General features: G+C 28.3%; 1 protein-coding gene across 2 annotated transcripts in view; it reads right to left on the reverse strand.

Annotated features, from left to right (window-relative positions):
* Window positions 1-18,131, reverse strand: part of LOC122270900 (G protein-coupled receptor-associated protein LMBRD2) — an 85,192-nt gene that overhangs the window by 16,867 nt on the left and 50,194 nt on the right. For both annotated transcript variants that reach the window (XM_071187518.2, XM_071187517.2), the window contains exons 10-11: window positions 5,749-5,924; window positions 1,157-1,290 (exon numbers count right to left, since the gene is read on the reverse strand). In XM_071187518.2, the coding sequence (XP_071043619.2) occupies window positions 1,157-1,290; window positions 5,749-5,924 (310 nt within the window). The remainder of the gene's footprint in view (window positions 1-1,156; window positions 1,291-5,748; window positions 5,925-18,131) is intronic.

Genomic DNA, 18,131 nt, shown 5'->3' on the forward strand with positions numbered 1-18,131 from the left:
TTCTTAAAGAGGAATTGTTTTAAATTATTTTTATTCTACATTTGCTCTAATTGTTGATTTATCAATCTCAAATAATATTCTTTTTTAAAATGTTACTTTAAGATAACTAAAGTGTATCTTATACATTTAATTTTTGTCAAGAATTCTAAAAAAAAGTGTCTAACTCATAAATATGGAATAACCTACATACAAATAATCGATAAATAAATTTACAATATGAGTTACACTAAAACACAGTTAAAAAAATTCCTTATTTAATTAATTTTATGTTTTGTAAAATGGGGTCAGCAAAGATGCTTAAAAATAATATAAAAAATTACTTCAGAATAGGGTGAAAGGCAACTCCCATGGAAAAAAGATTATGTCAAGTAAGATGGACTAGTGTAGTTGCCCAACCCCTAACTGTAGAACGGTTAATTCTAGCTATGAATACCTGTTCTACTTGAATGAATGGGAATTCTACGGTTAAAATATGTGTAAGTTGTAAGAGTGAGCTAGTGATTCTAAAGATTTAAAAAAATGAACTAAAGTGAGAAAAATAGGCCAAAATCTGAAACAAATGCCATAAAATCTAAAAACCGTACTAAAAGAGCAAAAGAGTCCAAAAATACAAATGTCGACAAAATACTTAAGTTTGGCAACTTTAAATTTAGACTGAGAGGCCAATCTAAAGGGGTAGCTTATCTGGTAGTTTTTGTATTGTTGTCGATTATGCAAATGTTCTTTTTTTAAAATTAGAATTTTTCAGCCTAATTATTAATTCAGGTCTCAATGGTTTTATTTTATTATTGATTACATAATGATGTAATGTGTCCATTAACTTAATATTTTAAATTAATTATCATGTCTAAGAATAAAATATGCAAAGTATCAATTTTTTGTAAATAAAAACTAATATTTTTATTATAATAAAATACTGATAATCAAGTTTATATTGCTCATTTAATGTTTTATGATTCCATGGATAAAAATTAAATGATTAAACACCACTTATTTAATATTATTATGCCAAAAATGCAATTAAAAATAAAGTATATGCTATTTTAGTATTCCAATATAGCATAATGTGGTTTACTTTGTAGACATCAAGTTATAACAATCAAGAGCAACTTAATTAATTCAGAACAAATGAAGAGTATTTATGAAGAATACTTACATTCCACAAAATATAAGACTGTATTCATTAGTTTGGTGATGAGGAGCCAAATAATAATAATTCATTATTCTTATTCGAAACACTGTGTAGTAAGCACAGATGCACAAGTAAGCTATTGTAGCAGTTGATATAACCTACAATAAAATAGTAACCAAAGCTATAACGCATGTTTTAAGGTATATTACATTCTCAATAGTTGTTATACAGTGCCAAATATTTCAAAATAAAGAAACAAACTAATCTCATAAATATTTTAATTTTAAAATACACTAAGAAGAGCATCAGTAACTCTAAATTTTTCAAACTGATAATAATAAGTATTTTTTAAATCATTAACTTATCTTCCTGTTATCAACTTATAATGTTAAAAAGATGTTAGCTAATAAAATTGAAATAATTAAAAAAGATTTATATTTTTCTGAAAATAGAAAGGAACTTATTAGATCAAAAATATGGTAAATTCTTTGAAATTTTAAAATGTATTATATTATTAATAGTACTAACAAAACTAAGAATATAATTACTAATTTTCCTTGCTAAAAAGCATTTGGTAGAGTAAATCATTTTAATTTAATTGAAAAACTTAAGACAATGACTAAACAATCAAAAACTAGAAAAAAGTCACATTTCACATTATTGTAAATTTTAATTGCTATAAAAATTTAGGCACAAATACTATTTGATCAGAGAAAATAAAATAAAAAGCTTTAAAAATAAATATTACCTTTTTTCAATAAATTAAAAGTTTATTTTCAGAGGAAAACAAAAATACAATCCCAATTCACTACTATAAAAGACATGTTAACTCGATTCTATGTTGGGGTACCTTTATATAGACGAGTAGGTTGACATTGTTGATAACAACTCATCCCCCCCACAATCCAGATTATGCTGAAGTCCAATATTATGATATAGATATTGGACAGATTAATGCTAAAAAAGCTTTTTTTTTAGGTTAAATAGGATTACATTTTCATAATTATTTCCTATTGTTAAATTTCATGAAAGTCCGATTAAATTTAGGTTTATTGCGTGTGGTACTAATTGTTACAATTCTGATATTAGTAAAAAGTTTTGTAATTTTCTAAAAATTATTTTACTTAAAATTAAAAAAGAGAAAAATATTGTTTTCAATAGTAATGTTGAAGTTTTGGATTATATGTATTAATAATAATGATTTTTCTAGCATTAATACTTTTGAATTTGAAAATTTGTATACAAGTATGCCACATGATCAGATTGTTGAAATTTGTAGCGAAATTTTTGATAAGTATTTATTTAATGAGAAAATTGATAAGTCTTATTGGTTGGATTTAAGTAGGTTTAATATTTTTGAGAATGTTCTTTTTAATGGTCTAGATCTTTATAAACAAATTATTGGAATTTCACAAGGTGATTCCTTTTCAGGTGCTTTTGCTAATATTTTTTTGCATTCTTTGAAGCTAAATTTCTTGAGTATAATGAATTTAATGCTTTTAGATATATTGATGATTTGATTTTGTTTAATTGTGATAATTTTAATTTTGTTTAATTGTGACAATTTTAATTTTATTTATAGTATTTATCCTAAAGATTTGGTTTTGAAAAAAACTAATGAGAATTGCTTAAATGTTGAACATTTAGATTTTAAAATTGATATTGTTGATAAAATTATTAAAATTGGTGTTTTCGATAAAAGAAAAGCTTTTAAATTTAAAGTTATTTCTTTCTGCAACTTTAATACTAATCTGTGTAATAAAAGTTTTAAAAAATTTATTTTTTTCACAATGGGTTAGGATTAATAATATTTGCAATAACGTTTAAAGTTTTCAGGAGGCTGTGAATAATTTTTTGAATAATTTGAGTAATAATGATTTTCTTTTTAACTTTTGTAATGTTAATTTTTGATTAAGAAAATGATTGAAGAATACTAGATTTTTATTTCCTTTAACAGGGTGCAATTCAAGTCTTAACTGAGCAGCCCCACTTAAGCATTTTATTAATTTGTTACGTAATCTTTTCTTTTACTTCTCTTCTTATTTTTTCATTCTTCACATTTTAATAGAGGGTGTTGTTTTCTTTTGTTTTAAGTGTTTCCTTCACATTTAGTTTGTTTATGAAATCGCTGTTTGACCGGCTTAATGTGAGTTTTTATTTTCTCAAGATTTTGCTTGAATTTCTTTTCTGAATTAGTTTTATGTATTTCATGTATTTTTTCCTGGACTCATACAAAACCTTTGGGGTACTTAGAGAGTTAATTCTGGCATTTAATTTGGCTCCTTGCTCAATAGAAAAGGTTTTGTTTTATGGCTTCCTAGGCCAGTACCCCCTGAAGACGTCGGCTTCGGTGGTCATATTTTTATTTCTTTTGTTTTCTTTATTGCTATATTTATGATGAATAACATTATTGATGCTGATAATGATTGTAATATAAATGAGTCAGGTTTGCCAGTTATAGAATGTAATGAAAGCGAATCAGAGGAATAATTGTTGTAAGGATTTTTTAAAGAATGAAAAATTCGTTAATTCAGTCAATAATAGAAATATTTAAACAAGAAGAGAGATAAAATAAATATGTGTTTGTTATTAATATAGGTCATTCGTTATGGATTTAGTTATGTGCCAATAAAGTGATTGACTCAGAAGCAATCATAGCAATTGCGATTCAGTTATAATTTTCCGTAAATTATTTTAAATTCCTTTTAGAGAGGTAAATTTATTTTTTATTTAGTGAATAGCTATATTAAATTCATTATGTAATCTTGGTTTCAATTTAACTTTTTGTAAAATTATTCGTAATCAATTAAATATTGCTTATAAGAATAATAACAGTAGTATTGATATTTATTTTAACGAAATTAAAATGTTTATTAACTTTATTAAGATAATATAAAAAACTCATATTATTTTTTAAGTTAAACACATATTTATTATATTAAATTAATAAATATTTTTCTAAACTTGTTTTTTCCGGCATGGCACAAGGACCAGGCAAGGGTTATTGAAAACTTAGTGAGCCCTGAATTTTACGGCATGCCGGTTGATGAGGGGTAATATGGTATACGCTTTTTAAACTGCAAACTAATCAATTTTGTAAGTTTAATCATACAGCAATATAAATGTTTTCCCCTGTATTATTTACTAAATCTACTTTTGCAAACTTAAAAAGTATTGAACAAAGCTTCTTACTACAAATAATAAAAAGTTGATTTTCACTTAATATTAAAATCAATTTACTGACAGTGCATCAGGGATGAGAGTAGTCAAAAAGAGGAAATCCAAGAATGAATATTATAAATATATATATATGTATATCTTGTAAATAAGAATCGCAATGGGCAACTTTTAAATCAGGTAAATACGAAAATCAATGCTTGATGTTAAATTCGCTTGAATAAGAATAGTAGCATAGGGTCTTAAAACGCGTGAATACAAATCGCGATATTGGATTTTCAAATCTCGTAAATAAGAATGGCAATGTACGATATTTATATCACATGAAAAAAAATCGCAATGCGCAACTTTTAAATCAGGTAAATATGAATATCGATGTTTCATATTAAAATCGCGTGAATAAGAATCGAGATATTAGCAGATTCTGGACTTAGGATTTCTAAAATGCTTGTTTGAAATGTTGCTTAGCCATAATAAATAAAAATGTTCAAGATATGAATGAGCAAATTAATATTTTCACCGCAAATTCACCACTATTTTTTACTACTTCCCTAGGTTTCGTGCCAGCAAACAGGAAGCAACAACATCCGCATTACAAAAATATGAGCCATCTGTCGGAAAAATCTTATTTTCTGAGCGAAGACTTACTGGAGAAAATAGCTAAAATAAGTGAAAATGGGAGGGTTGGCAGCTACATAGTTTGCATTTTCTACTTATCTTTGAAAATCGAAAATAAATATAATTATTTTATTTCAACGACTGAATTTTTACAAAAAACTGAAATTTGAGAGACTAAAGCTAAAAAAGAAGAAAATTCTCATCCCTGAGTGCACTCTTTTTACGATAGCGCCTGATTTAGCCTCTCAGCAACAAAAATATTGTTTTATCTTCAACAGAAATCGGAAGAAATACCTGCTAAAGTAAGCAATATAATGTTAACATTATAATTAATTTTAGATACAACAATAACCTATTTTCTATATTATTCACACTTTTTTAGAAATCATACCACAAGGCTAATCATTGTAGCTTCAGCCTATGATGTTCAAGTATTTTGAATATAATATAAAAAAGCCTTCATTTAAGATACATTTGATTTAATAAATATGAAATTATTTTTTCATAAAAATCTTTTAACAAACTATTAATTTTTTAGATACCACAGAATGCTTAATGCAGTTTTACTTTAATGAGATCATAAATTATCTCACTCATAGTAATGTAGGACTCCAACAACATCTTGTATGCTCAAAAGAATGCATAAATAAGCTAGCAAAATTGTTGCAACTTGCAACAAAAATAAGAAAAATGAACTAAAAAAAATTTGCTAAAACAATTCAAAATTGTCTTTTATTTGTTGAAAGCGAATTAAGCAGAAGCTATTAAAAAAAGATAGTTTAGTTACTTTTTCTTAAGATAAGAGAATAAAATGAACTTACTTCAATGGCAAGGTAATTGTATTTAGCAAATGACATGAATAATGCAAACAAGGACAAAGTTGGGCTTTGTGTGAAAAATGTCAACTCTGACCAGACAACAGCAGCACTGAATATTATAAGAACCACACAAACTGCACGAAAAACCCAGTCACGAAACATGCAATGCCAATACCACTCTAAAACAAATTTAGAATTTCCCAACATTAATAAAAAGGCAGTCATTTGAATAAATTTGATTGTACCAATATATATATTTGTTCACTTATAACATTAATTTGAATGATAAAACTGTAAAATATAATAAATTAATCTAATAAGTTAGGTTATCAACTTATTACGGTACATGTCCGTAGACCCTGGGCAGTGTTCTTATTAAAAAAGTAAAAAATGAGGATGAAAGTACTTGTTATTCTGCACTATGAAGTAACTTTATTTTTGTGTAATGAAAGTGTGACCATATCATGGGGATGTGATTTTGACCAATGGATGAAATTCTTCGAATCAATGTTACCAGTCAATGAGAAATGCATCTCGTTTGTCCAACAAATGGAAAATGGCCAGTTGTTGCCATCATACCAATTGAGAAATTCATTATAAAAATCAAACCAGCTGCTAAAAACATGGCTTTCGCTTATTGCTTGCACTTCCACTGCAACGTTAACAGGAACAGAAAGTCAGCCAGAAGATCGCATGAGCAACCAGTTTCTTCCAATTTTTGCATTAACCTTTTAGTTGCGGCTAGTCAGGTGAAAAAATTCTCCTCTCGATACGGCGCTTTTTTGTAGAAATTCTTCCCCCACTCAGTCAGTGGGTGGTAACTACTTTAACCAGCTATGAATAGGAAACGTTTTGTTGTAATTTGTGTGTCACTTTTCTAGGAGTCAAAAGTAGTAGGGTTGTTATGTACATCTTTATTGTAGACGTTTTGGCATAATTATGCATACCTTGTCAATTTTTATTTGTGACGTTTAACACATTATGAGAAAAAATTTAAATATTGCTTTTAATCAATTTTATTTAATAAAGTTATGTTTTTTCTAATGCAAAGAAAGCATTTATTTAAAAATGATTAAAATATTTTGCTAATTTAATATAAAATATGCATTTTATTGCATCTGAAAGATTGTTAATAAACTATCATAAACAAATCTCTCCTAATTTTTTAAAAGAGAATAAAAAAAAAATATTTTAATAAAATTTACATTTTAAAGCGTGCACGTGCTCTTACAAAATGTGCATTTTATTGCATCTGAAAGATAGTTAATAAACTGTTATAAACAAATCTCTTATTATTTTTTCGAATAAATAAAGCATTATTTTAAATTCTATTATCCTAAAATCTTAAACACACTAATTAGTTTCTATAATTTTGAAAAGTAAATTATTAAAATTTTAAACGATGAACGTTGAATCTCTTATACATTTTCGTTGGCATTTTTATCTGTTAAAAAAATAGCAAATGTATATTTTGTTTTGTTAAACGTTTTCTTATTCATTTTACTTGTTAGTTTTCCCCCCCTTAGAGTAGCATCTATAACATTCAAATGAAATTAAATTATAAATGTTCTTCAATTAAAAATTTTCCGAGAACGTTTTGCCTTAATTTCTGTTTTGAAAACATAAATGTTACACACGTATATTCAATAGAAATTCATTAAGATTTTACAAGAATATTTTATAGTAACCTTACTAGAAATATAAAAAATAATTATAAAAACACTGAAAATATTAAAGAATATGTTTGAAATAAGTTCAAAGAATAAAAAAAACTCCCTTGTTTATCTTTTTTACAGCAAAAATATTAAGCAATAAAAAATTTGCTATGTTTCTTTTTACCTTATATTTGAGCCCCATATTAAGAGAATAAAGATGTTATTAAATTTTGAAATTTTGTTTTGAAATATTAGTTAATTTTATAAAATAATAAATACAAAATAATAATAATACGAAATAATAGTAGTTATCAGTGCAATTTTAGATTGATTGGTTTTCTTTATACTTTTCTTATTCCCTTTTTTTTCTAATACAACAAGGAATATCCTTTTAATTTCTTGTTTATTTTAATTTTTTTTTTAGAAGTAGTTAAGGTTTTGTTCAAAAAAAGTATGCCCTGAGTTATTTCACTTAGTCATGACACTGAGAAGTATTTCACGATTTCCATGTCCATATGAAATTTTTAAGTCATCAATTGTTATAAGACACATCCATACAAGTACTATTGACACAATGATTGTAAAACATACATTTCCTTTAGTCATGGTGTGGTCTTTCTTCAGGTGTTTGAAATAACTATTGTTAAGAATTTTAAAACTGACAGAAACCAAAATAAATAATAAGAGCCCTCCCAAAATGCATTCTGATCGATAATGCAACAATAAGCAGGAAATACCACCTCACCTGTGAAAGAGGCAGGAATGATTTCGTTATCCTTTATCCTTTAAAGAAGGAGTAACAATTTATTTTGTGCCCATCAAGTTAAATTATGACAAACTGTAAAACTCTCAATAGAAAAACTTCGTCTGAACTTGAAAGAAAAATTTGTCCTTGAGAACTTGAAGCAAGAGGCGAGAAAGATAGCTCTTTAAAATAGTTCAGTAGTTTATCACATATAAATATTTGAAAAGTAGAGATAGTTTCATTGTGACTAAACTTCCTGTTCAAGGTCACACATTGAAAACCTTTCCATAGATGCTCCCTCATCTTTCCACAAATATTTAATTTTTTTTCTTTTCTGTTTTTAACAGTATTTTTTTCGCAACAAATTAATAATATAAATGCGTTTTTTTTTTCTTCATTATTTTTAAAAAAGAAAGAAATCTGTAATATTTTCATGGCGGTTTCAAAAGTTAGATTCCATAAAATTACCAATGAAAAAATTTACTCATACTCTCACCTTCTTGTGCATGTTAGATTCAGAGTTTCAAACGTTTGATTAGATTTTCCCTTTAACCCTATGAAACAGCATATTACTCATGCAAAAAAATATACAATACTTTGTGCTATTTTAATAGAAACATAATTTAAATGACTATTTTATAAGATAACTATTAATAAGATAACTATTTTAGACAGGGTAACATGAACTATTTTTGGCCTCAAAATTTTTAAAGAATAAAATTGTAATTGTGTATTTATATGTTTTTAATAATGGTACTACATTTTTTAAATAAACGTATAAAATATTAAAAAATAATGTGATATATCAAAATATGGAATTTTTTCAATACTATAAAGTACTTTGTAGCTTACAATACCAAATATTCAACATTACATCCAAAGTCACAGCCAGGATTTTATATCCTTTTCAAGATAGGATTTTTAACTATTTTCTTGTTAATGCTAAGTTCATGCACTACATAATATATTTAAAATAGATAACACAATAATGATCAGATAACGTTCAAATTCTTGAACTTGGTCCCTAATTTTTTTCTTAATAGCATACAATAATAAACACAGTCTGAGTTTTGATGACATAAAAGTGCTCTTAACAATAGAAAAAAATCTTAAAAATGGCTAATAAATGAGCTTTAATAAAAAAGATATTTAATTAAACTGGAATACAAAAAATAATTAAACTTCATTCACTCAATCATACTATGTAAAAATTAATATTTCTTTTAATAATTAATTACAAAATACAGTAGGGAACCGATTATCCGGAACGATCGGTACCATCGCCATTCCGGATAACTGATTTTTCTGGTTTTCTTAATCGCTACGAAAAGCCGTTTTTTTTAATTGTCAAACCCAACTAAAAAAAATTTATTATTAGAAATAATCTTAAAAAGAAAAAACGATAAAGTAATATGCATAATTTTAATAAGATAAAAAAGGAAAAAAAATAATGAAATAAAAATATATACAGGCTTAATGTAAAATGAACAAAAAAGGTAAGATGGAAAAAAAATGGGGGGTTCCACCTTCCTTTCTTCTACTTCGTCGTTGTCTGCGTCAGGACTCAAAACCATCCATTCCATTTTTTACTTCATTATTAACAAATGAAAAAATGACGAGCATTTCTTTTCCCTCCTATGCACGAGAAAGACATCGTTTGAATATAATTCTAGATGAATTTTTTTTTACTTCATTATTTTTTATTATTCTCAAATCAGAAGAGAAAAATCGTGAGCGTTTCATTCCCCCCCCCCTATAAGCGAGAAAGACATCGTTTGAATATAATTCCAGATGGAAAAAAAAATTAATCTTTCAAAAATTTTGGGACAAAGGAAAAGCACAATTTGCTTTATTTAATTATTCGTTATTATTCTCAAATCAGAAGAGAAAAATTGCGAGCATTTCTTTCCCCTCCCGTTTAAATATAATTCTAGATGAGCAACAAAAAAAAAAAAGAATCCTTCAAAAATTTCTGGACAAAGGAAAAATATGACTTTTTATTTAATTATTCTTTCAAATCAGAAGAGAAAAATTTCCACCATTTTTTTACCCTCCCGTTTAAATATAATTCTGGATGAAAAAAAAAAAAATCTTTGTAAAATTTCTGGAGAAAAGAAAAACACAATTTTTTTTTAACTTCATTAATTTTTATTATTCTCAAATCAGTAGAGAAAAATCGCTAGCGTTTTTTTCCCCTCCTATGCGCGAGAAAGACATGGTTTGATTATAATTCCAGATGGAAAAAAAATCCTTCAAAAATTTCTGGACAAAGGAAAAACACTATTTTTTTAATTAATTATTCTTTATTATTCTCAAATCAGAAGAGAAAAATCGCAAGCGTTTCTTTCCCACCCGTTTGAATATAATTCTGGATGGAAAAAAAATCTTTCGAAAATTTCTGGAGAAACGAATTTTTTTTTTTTTTTTTACTTCATTATTTTTTATTATTCTCAAATCAGATGGGAAAAATCGTGAGCGTTTTCCCCTCCTACGCGCGAGAAAGACATCGTTTGAATATAATTCCAGATGGAAAAAAAAAAAAGAATCCTTCAAAAATTTCTGGACAAAGGAAAAGTCCGATTTTTATCTAATTATCCTTTATTATTCTCAAATCAGAAGAGAAAAATCTCCACCATTTCTTTCCCCTCCCGTTTGAATATAATTCTGTATGAAAAAAAAAGAAATCTTTGTAAAATTTCTGGAGAAAAGAAAAACGAAATTTTTTTTTTACTTCATTATTTTTTATTATTCTCAAATCAGAACAGAAAAATCACGACCATTTCTTTCCCCTCCTATGCACGAGAAAGACCTCGTTTGAATATAATTCCAGATGAAAGTAAAACAAAAAAAGAATCCTTCAAAAATTTCTGGCCAAAGGAAAAACACGAATTTTTATTTAATTATTCTTTATTATTCTCAAATCAGAAGAGAAAAATCGCGAGCGTTTCTTTCCCCTCCCGTTTGAATATAATTCTGGATGGAAAAAAAACTTTCAAAAATTTCTGGAGAAGAGAAAAATACATTTTTTTTCCACTTCATTATTTTTTATTATTCTCAAACCAGAATAGAAAAATTGCGACTGTTTCTTTCACCTCCTACGCGGGAGAAAGTCATCCTTTGAATATAATTCTGGATGAGAAAAAAAAAGAATCTTTAGAAAATTTCTGTATAAAAGAAAAACATTTTTTTTACTTCATTGTTCTCAAACATTTCTTTTCCCTCCTCCTATGCGCTAGAAATACATCGTTTAAACATAATTCAGGATGGAAAAAAAATCTTTCGAAAATTTCTGCAGTAAAGAAATTAAAAATTTTTTACTTCCCTAAGGAAAAATCTTTCTGCAAAAAACTATCTAACGTTCTGCTACAATATCATCGTTATTCAGGCGCTCGATTTCTATCTAGAAGAGTTTAACTTGAGTTTCAACATTTTTCTAAAACATTAATCGAAATCAGAAGGAAAAACACCTGTATCACAATCTTATTCCTCATTAAGCTAAGTGATTTGATTTCTCCTCCACTCCAGTTGAACATAAATTGGCAAGCCCTAACAGAAGCTGACAATAAAAGGAATTTAAGTTCTACCATGTTCCGCCCCCCTCCTCACACCCCATTCAAAATGAATGAATTTTAAAACAGGAGCAGTTGCAATACTTGACCTTGAGTCATCATTCCTATTTCTTGCTGTCACTATGTTAAAAGGGGAAATAGCAGAAATGACAGATAATTCTCAGAAAAATAAGAAAAAGTAGAAAATAAACAGGAAAAAAAGGAAGGGCTAAAGTTATAATAGGAGTTCTGCAGTCCCTCCCTGTAGGGAGTACTTTAAGAGATTTCTAAGAATCAAAGAAGAGGGATAAAATTATTTGTTTTAAACTCTCCTGGACTACTAGGCAATCAACAGACATGATGACTCTTATTGTGAGAAGCTGGTAGTAATGACTCCCCCTGCTTAAGGGCCAGATGATAAGAAAACAGACGTTCAATGAGTCACTCCTTCTCACTGAGCTATGATGGAAAAGAAACAACTATGCAGGGGGTGAGGAAAGGAATGATTGATGATATTTAGTACAAGACTCTTACTTCTCTTGACAGTGAAAGGAACTAATGATTATTTCTAAAATGATGGTAAAGTAAACATCTTTTGAAAAAAAAAGAAAAATCCTAAAATCTTAGGATGAAAAAAAAATTACTTTTAAATGGCGGGAAAATGTATCGAACTTTGTTCCGGTTTTCTGATTTCCGGATAAGAGGTTCTGTACTGCATTTCAAAGTTATAACTTTAAAATACATGAACAACATTTATATTTTTGTCCAATTTTATGTTATATGATTTGTGCACAAAAAATAGTAATTGTTACCTTAAAATGCTTTGTAAGAAAATTTGTAATTTGCATTGACGTAAATGAAGTCACAACAGATGAAGTTACACAAATGGACAATGATTACCAGTCTATTGGTTTTGAACTTGCAAATTGTGAAATTCCTCGAAACAATTTCTATCGCAACACAAAGCTACATCACAAGCTTTACAAATAATTGTGGAGCGGCGATGTTCTCCTTTCCGTGAACAGTTCGCACATCTTCGCCTTTTTTTTCATTCAAAGGCCAGTGTCCAAAGCTTGACGCTCGAGGTCTTTTATGTGTAGATGGAGAAATCGGTTCATATTCATGCTGGCATTTCATCAGTTCTTTAATGAAATTAACTCTAAATGCCCTATGTGTCAGGGTTGACCCTGACACTAAATAAGCATTCAAAACATAGATCTAAAAAAATGAAAAAACAGTTTTTTTGTCCCTTTCAAAGTTCTTTTGCCAAAAGAATAGCTATTAGCCATTCTGTCACTTTTATCCACTTATCCCATATGTTTGTTGTAGTTAGCTACAATTTTTGGTTTTTCCCCAGACATTTGTGACTCATTCGGAGAATGGATATTACTCAACATTAACACTTCTCTTTTGTCCTTCCAACATAAGGCAACTAAACCGTTAGAGACCATAGTGATTGTTTTACTTTTTTTATTTTCCTTTTACTGAGTTCTTTAGAAAATTTTTTCTGTTTTGTCTAACAGTTCCACAACAGTTTATTTTCTTCCTTTTCATCAGATTGCAAAATAGTTCCGGTGAACTGAAAAAATTGTCCACGTACAGCTTATGCCCTTTATCTTTTATACATTCTGTCATTTTGCTCACTACATTGTAGGTCGCTGATACCGTAGCAGCGTCTTTAAGCTTATCTTTGCCTAAATATAGGCTCATGTCATATGTATATCCAAGTTTATCAGCAACTTTGTAAATTTTTATTCCCCACTGTTTTCGTTTTTTGGGGATGTACTGTCGGAAAAGAACTCCTACTTTAAATTTTACGATCACTTCATCGATTGAAAGCTCTTCTGTTGGATGGTAAACAGACTTAAACGAATCGTTTAAAATATCTCTCTTAAGTTCCATAAGCGATAGTTTTCATCACTTTAGTGTTTTTTTAAATTATTGTCAGAGAAATGCAGAAATTTCAATATCAGCATAAACCCATCTCTAGGCATGCACTTCCTCACAACCGGTGTTGACACTAGTTCGTTTGTTGACCAGTAGTGTAAAATATTATCTAAGTCTGCATGGCCCATCAGCATAATTACTCCCGGAAATTTCTTTATTTCACCGGGATTTGTTGGCACCCAACTTACCTGATGCTTTCTTTTGCCTGATGATTCTGGTCTTGCATCCATTATTTGTTCAGCATATCTATTTGTTTCATCAGATAATATTTTGAACAATTTATCACTAAAGAAAAGTTCAAAGAATTCAACTTCTCCTTTCAAATCTTTACGTTTTTCATTTAGCTCAACGTTTCCAGTAAACGGTAAAACATTTTTTACTTTAGCGTCAAATTATGGTTCTTTCCATTGAAATACCCTATCCACTGCTATTAAATAGGAATTTACAGAATTTGACTGACAATTATCCTTAAATTCATCCTCACTATCAATTTCCTCCACTTCACTCTTTTCATCTCCCTCCTCACACTCAGATTCTGAATCAGCGTACATTTCATCATCGAAATCATTCATTATTTTATCAATTTCTTCTTGAGTGAGTGGTCTCCCCCATCTACGTGGCATCTTAAAAGATGCAAAAAATTCTTTTAATGTAAAAAGAATAAAAAAATACAAAACAAAAGTAACAAATTAAAAAATAAAACGTAAATAAAAATTTAATTAAAACATTAGCAAAAGGTTAAAAAAAATTAACAAAAACGTAAACAAGAAATAAACGTAACTGACAAAGAAATTAATTGAAAAAAATAAACTAGGATTCGCTACATATAGCTGAAAAGATCCCGAATGAAATGAAACTAGTACTTTCAAAGGGAATTAAAGAAATTCTCATACCTTGAAAATCGAAAGCTGGTAATAAAAGAGAAAAATATTCAGCCAATTTGAATCGAAAGTGAGCACACGTGAAGTTTTTTTACAACAATAGGAGCAAATTATCTTGAAGAAATGACAGGTGTGATGGAGGTCAAATAGAAAAGGGGGAAGAGAACCACCGGTACAACTGCTGATCCAGCGCCTCAATAAGAGAAGTTTTTTCTACCGGTACATATGCTGTACAGGTCGCAAGCAAAGGGTTAAATTCTATACAGCTTGCGCAGAACATGGACCATGCCCTAGTTATTCAAAATATGATCAATGGAGTAATCATGGGAGAAGCAAGTTTCAACTCAACCTTTCACCTAAATGTACAATAATTTATGCAAGATGCTCAGTAGTTTATGATTGGTAGATGACAACGAATCTCGACGTTTAAAGGCAGAAACTTGACCCAAATAATTATCTTGGTTATATGTAGCAAATAGTACGTTCTGTTAACTTTTCAGCAAAATTATTTGTAATTTTATTCATAATTGTCAAATAAATGTTTATTTCTGCAAGAACTGTATATTTTCCTTCGTTCAACTGCTGCATCAATTATCCTGAAATTTTATTGACTGTTGGGAAAAAAGGCCCATACCCAACAACAGAAGTTGGTTATTTCTGCGATAACTTTGCAATACCTTTGTTGCATTTTGTCCATTCAGTTAATAAAGTTTCACTGTAAGAGACATGCTAGTCAAGTGAAATGACAAAAAAGCAAGATGCAACAATCAAAGCAGAGTATCGTTTTCTTAAGCGTTTGGGTCAGTGACGTCAGCTAAGAATAGGTCGTATGTCAGGCCTGTTCGACTGGTTTAAAGAGCATGTTTACTAGAACTAACTAGTAGTGTGGACAAATCAAAAATTGATGAAACACAAAAATGTTCTCTTTACTGCTCTATTCTTATTTTATTTACTAAAAAAATTTCACTCCTTTTATCTCTGTCTTGGTTCACCATTTCTTAAGGTGTTTCACTGGGATCACGTAATAAAAAGTGTTGCCATTTGAAAATTTTGTCTTTGTAACTGTAACCATGAGAACTGTGCATTTGTTTGTGGCATAAATCTTGAGCAAATATAATACCCATATACAGAGTTTTATTAATCTTACTTAAACGGCAAGTTCTCCAAAATGTTTGCAAAGTTATTATATATATAAACACAGAGTTAAATTCAATTTCTGTTAACACCTAATTTAATGATATTACTGCATGTAAGGAGGGAAATTTAAAAAAAAAAATCGTTGATTCAGTGTTAAAAAAAACTTTATAAAATGTTGTTATGACCATAACTTAGATTTAATGAGCAATTCTTAATAACCTTATTGAAAATTATTTTTTCAATAATTTGTTCTCAGAATAAGTCGGGGGCTGTCTAGGTTTTTCTGAGAAGTACCTATTTTGTGAAAGTTTAGACATAATTTGCAAAAATTAAAAATATTAAAAAATCAACACAAAAAAATTATAAAAATATGGATTTATTGTTTCTTACGGGATAGAAAAATAAAATTTCAAGAAAAAGTATCTAAAGTTTAATTTGTGAAGGTACGGTTAGTTAGTGCTAAACGGTAGTAAATTTGGCCTAGACAGATCCCTGAAAGTGCTTGCGGAATTTTCATTTCCTTTGAAAAGATTCAAAAACACTACTCAGTTCAATTGTTCAAAAAATGTATGAAGAGACATAATGATATCTATCTTGATATGAATTACACAGCCAGTTGATTTGTAATGGTTGAAAAAAATTATAAGGAGTCATTATGGAAAAACAGAAGATGTTGCTATGCAAACCTTTGGATAGAGTCTCTTCTTTTGCTCAAATGTCTGCCTAGAAGTTCTAGATTAAATGTTTATAAAATGCAGAATCCGACTGATGAGGAAGAAAAGGTATTCCATTACAATACATAAACAAAACACGTGGAGTTTCTTGAAAAATTCCAAAATTTTTTTGGGAACTAAATTAGTTCGGTGATATTTTATTTCACAAAGATCTATTGACATTTCAGGACAATTTTGGCCACTGGAGCCATTTTAGGAAGATGTTTTAGATTGTTACAAGGTTCATTTTTTACCCTAAAAAATGAAATTCATGTTTCCTAACTTTCATGATTTCACTTGTGGCTGCAAAATGTATGGGTTGACATTGATTGAATAATGTGAATTTGAATGATTTTGACCACCATGATATACAAATAATTCAGTCATATAAATAGGGGTGTTTTCATTGCGGAAAACAATTGTTATTTCATTACCATTGGAAAAAAAAACACTTTTGCACAAATATTAAAGGTGTACAGCCATTGAAACTAATTTATAGCAATATATTAGGGATCAAAGGAATCAAGAAAAAAATGTTAAAAGTCAGTCTGATGCAAAGATAAAATTCTGTAATGTAAAAGTAGAAAAGCAGCTGACTGTCATGCTGAAATATGCATAACATATTTTCTGATATCTAAGCTGCTATTGATTGGTTGAACAATGGTAAGTCTTCTAACAAAACCAGGCATGTAAATCTTAAATTTCATTTTTGAGAGATAATGATTGAAGATAAAACATTAAAAACTGTTTATAACAATACTAATGATAACATTTCAGATTTCTTAACTAAAGTTTAATTTCAAATTATTTTGAGAGAATTAATATTTTTATATGTATTTTTACTTGTATCAAAGAATGAAATTCTTCTTGCAAGGGGAGATTGTTGTCATTCCCAGGGAAGGATAGCTACAAAGTCTTTTTCTTCTTAATACCGCCAGGTGGCATTCTTTTAAAATTAGTATGCATTTTTCTGCTTAATGTCAATAAACTTTTACTTTTTGTCTGAATCTCAATCTTCATAGACCACAATAACAATTTGCACATTTGAGCAAAATTTTGCAACTTGACTTTCAGAAAACGATAAAATATGTTTAAATTGAGAAGCAATTTAAAAAAATATTTTTGTCACTATGTATTACATTATCAGGGGAAAATTTAAGAACTAGTTTTTAAATAAATAGAACATTCATGCCCACACCACCATACATGCAGTACTTCTTTCTCTGTTTTTTAGGAAAAATTTAAGGTACTGTTAAAACAAACTATTGAGTTTTATAGAAAAAACAAAAAAGGTAAGTAGTTTTCATTTTAATTATTGTCCATATTATTCCAATAATTATTGAAAGAAATTAAAATTATAACAAGCTGTTTGTACCCTGGAAAAAAGAAAAAATTGGTAAAATAAAGATTTCATTTTTGCATTATTTTTGGGAAAAATATCCCAGTTTATCAAGAACAATTAAAAGTTATTACATATATACAGGACTGTTTCTCATCCAGAAGAAAGTAAATTATGGTGAAAAGTTTATAATTAAAAGGAAAAACTTCTAAAATCCCTTTTAAAAAATTAGGGCTTTAATAGATTTCCCTAGTAAATATATATGCTATAACTATTATTAAAAAAGTTTTGGTAATGAAGCATATTTTATTTATTTTGAAAACCAAATGCTGAACTCTTTTATAGAGTACAAACAGGCCTGAATATTTTAGAATACTAATTTTCTTTACAAATAATGCAATTTTAGTGATAGCCAACACCA

The sequence above is a fragment of the Parasteatoda tepidariorum genome, chromosome 11, assembly GCF_982258835.1.
Source record: "Parasteatoda tepidariorum strain Cologne lab strain chromosome 11, Ptep-v5.0, whole genome shotgun sequence".
NCBI lineage: Eukaryota > Metazoa > Arthropoda > Arachnida > Araneae > Theridiidae > Parasteatoda > Parasteatoda tepidariorum.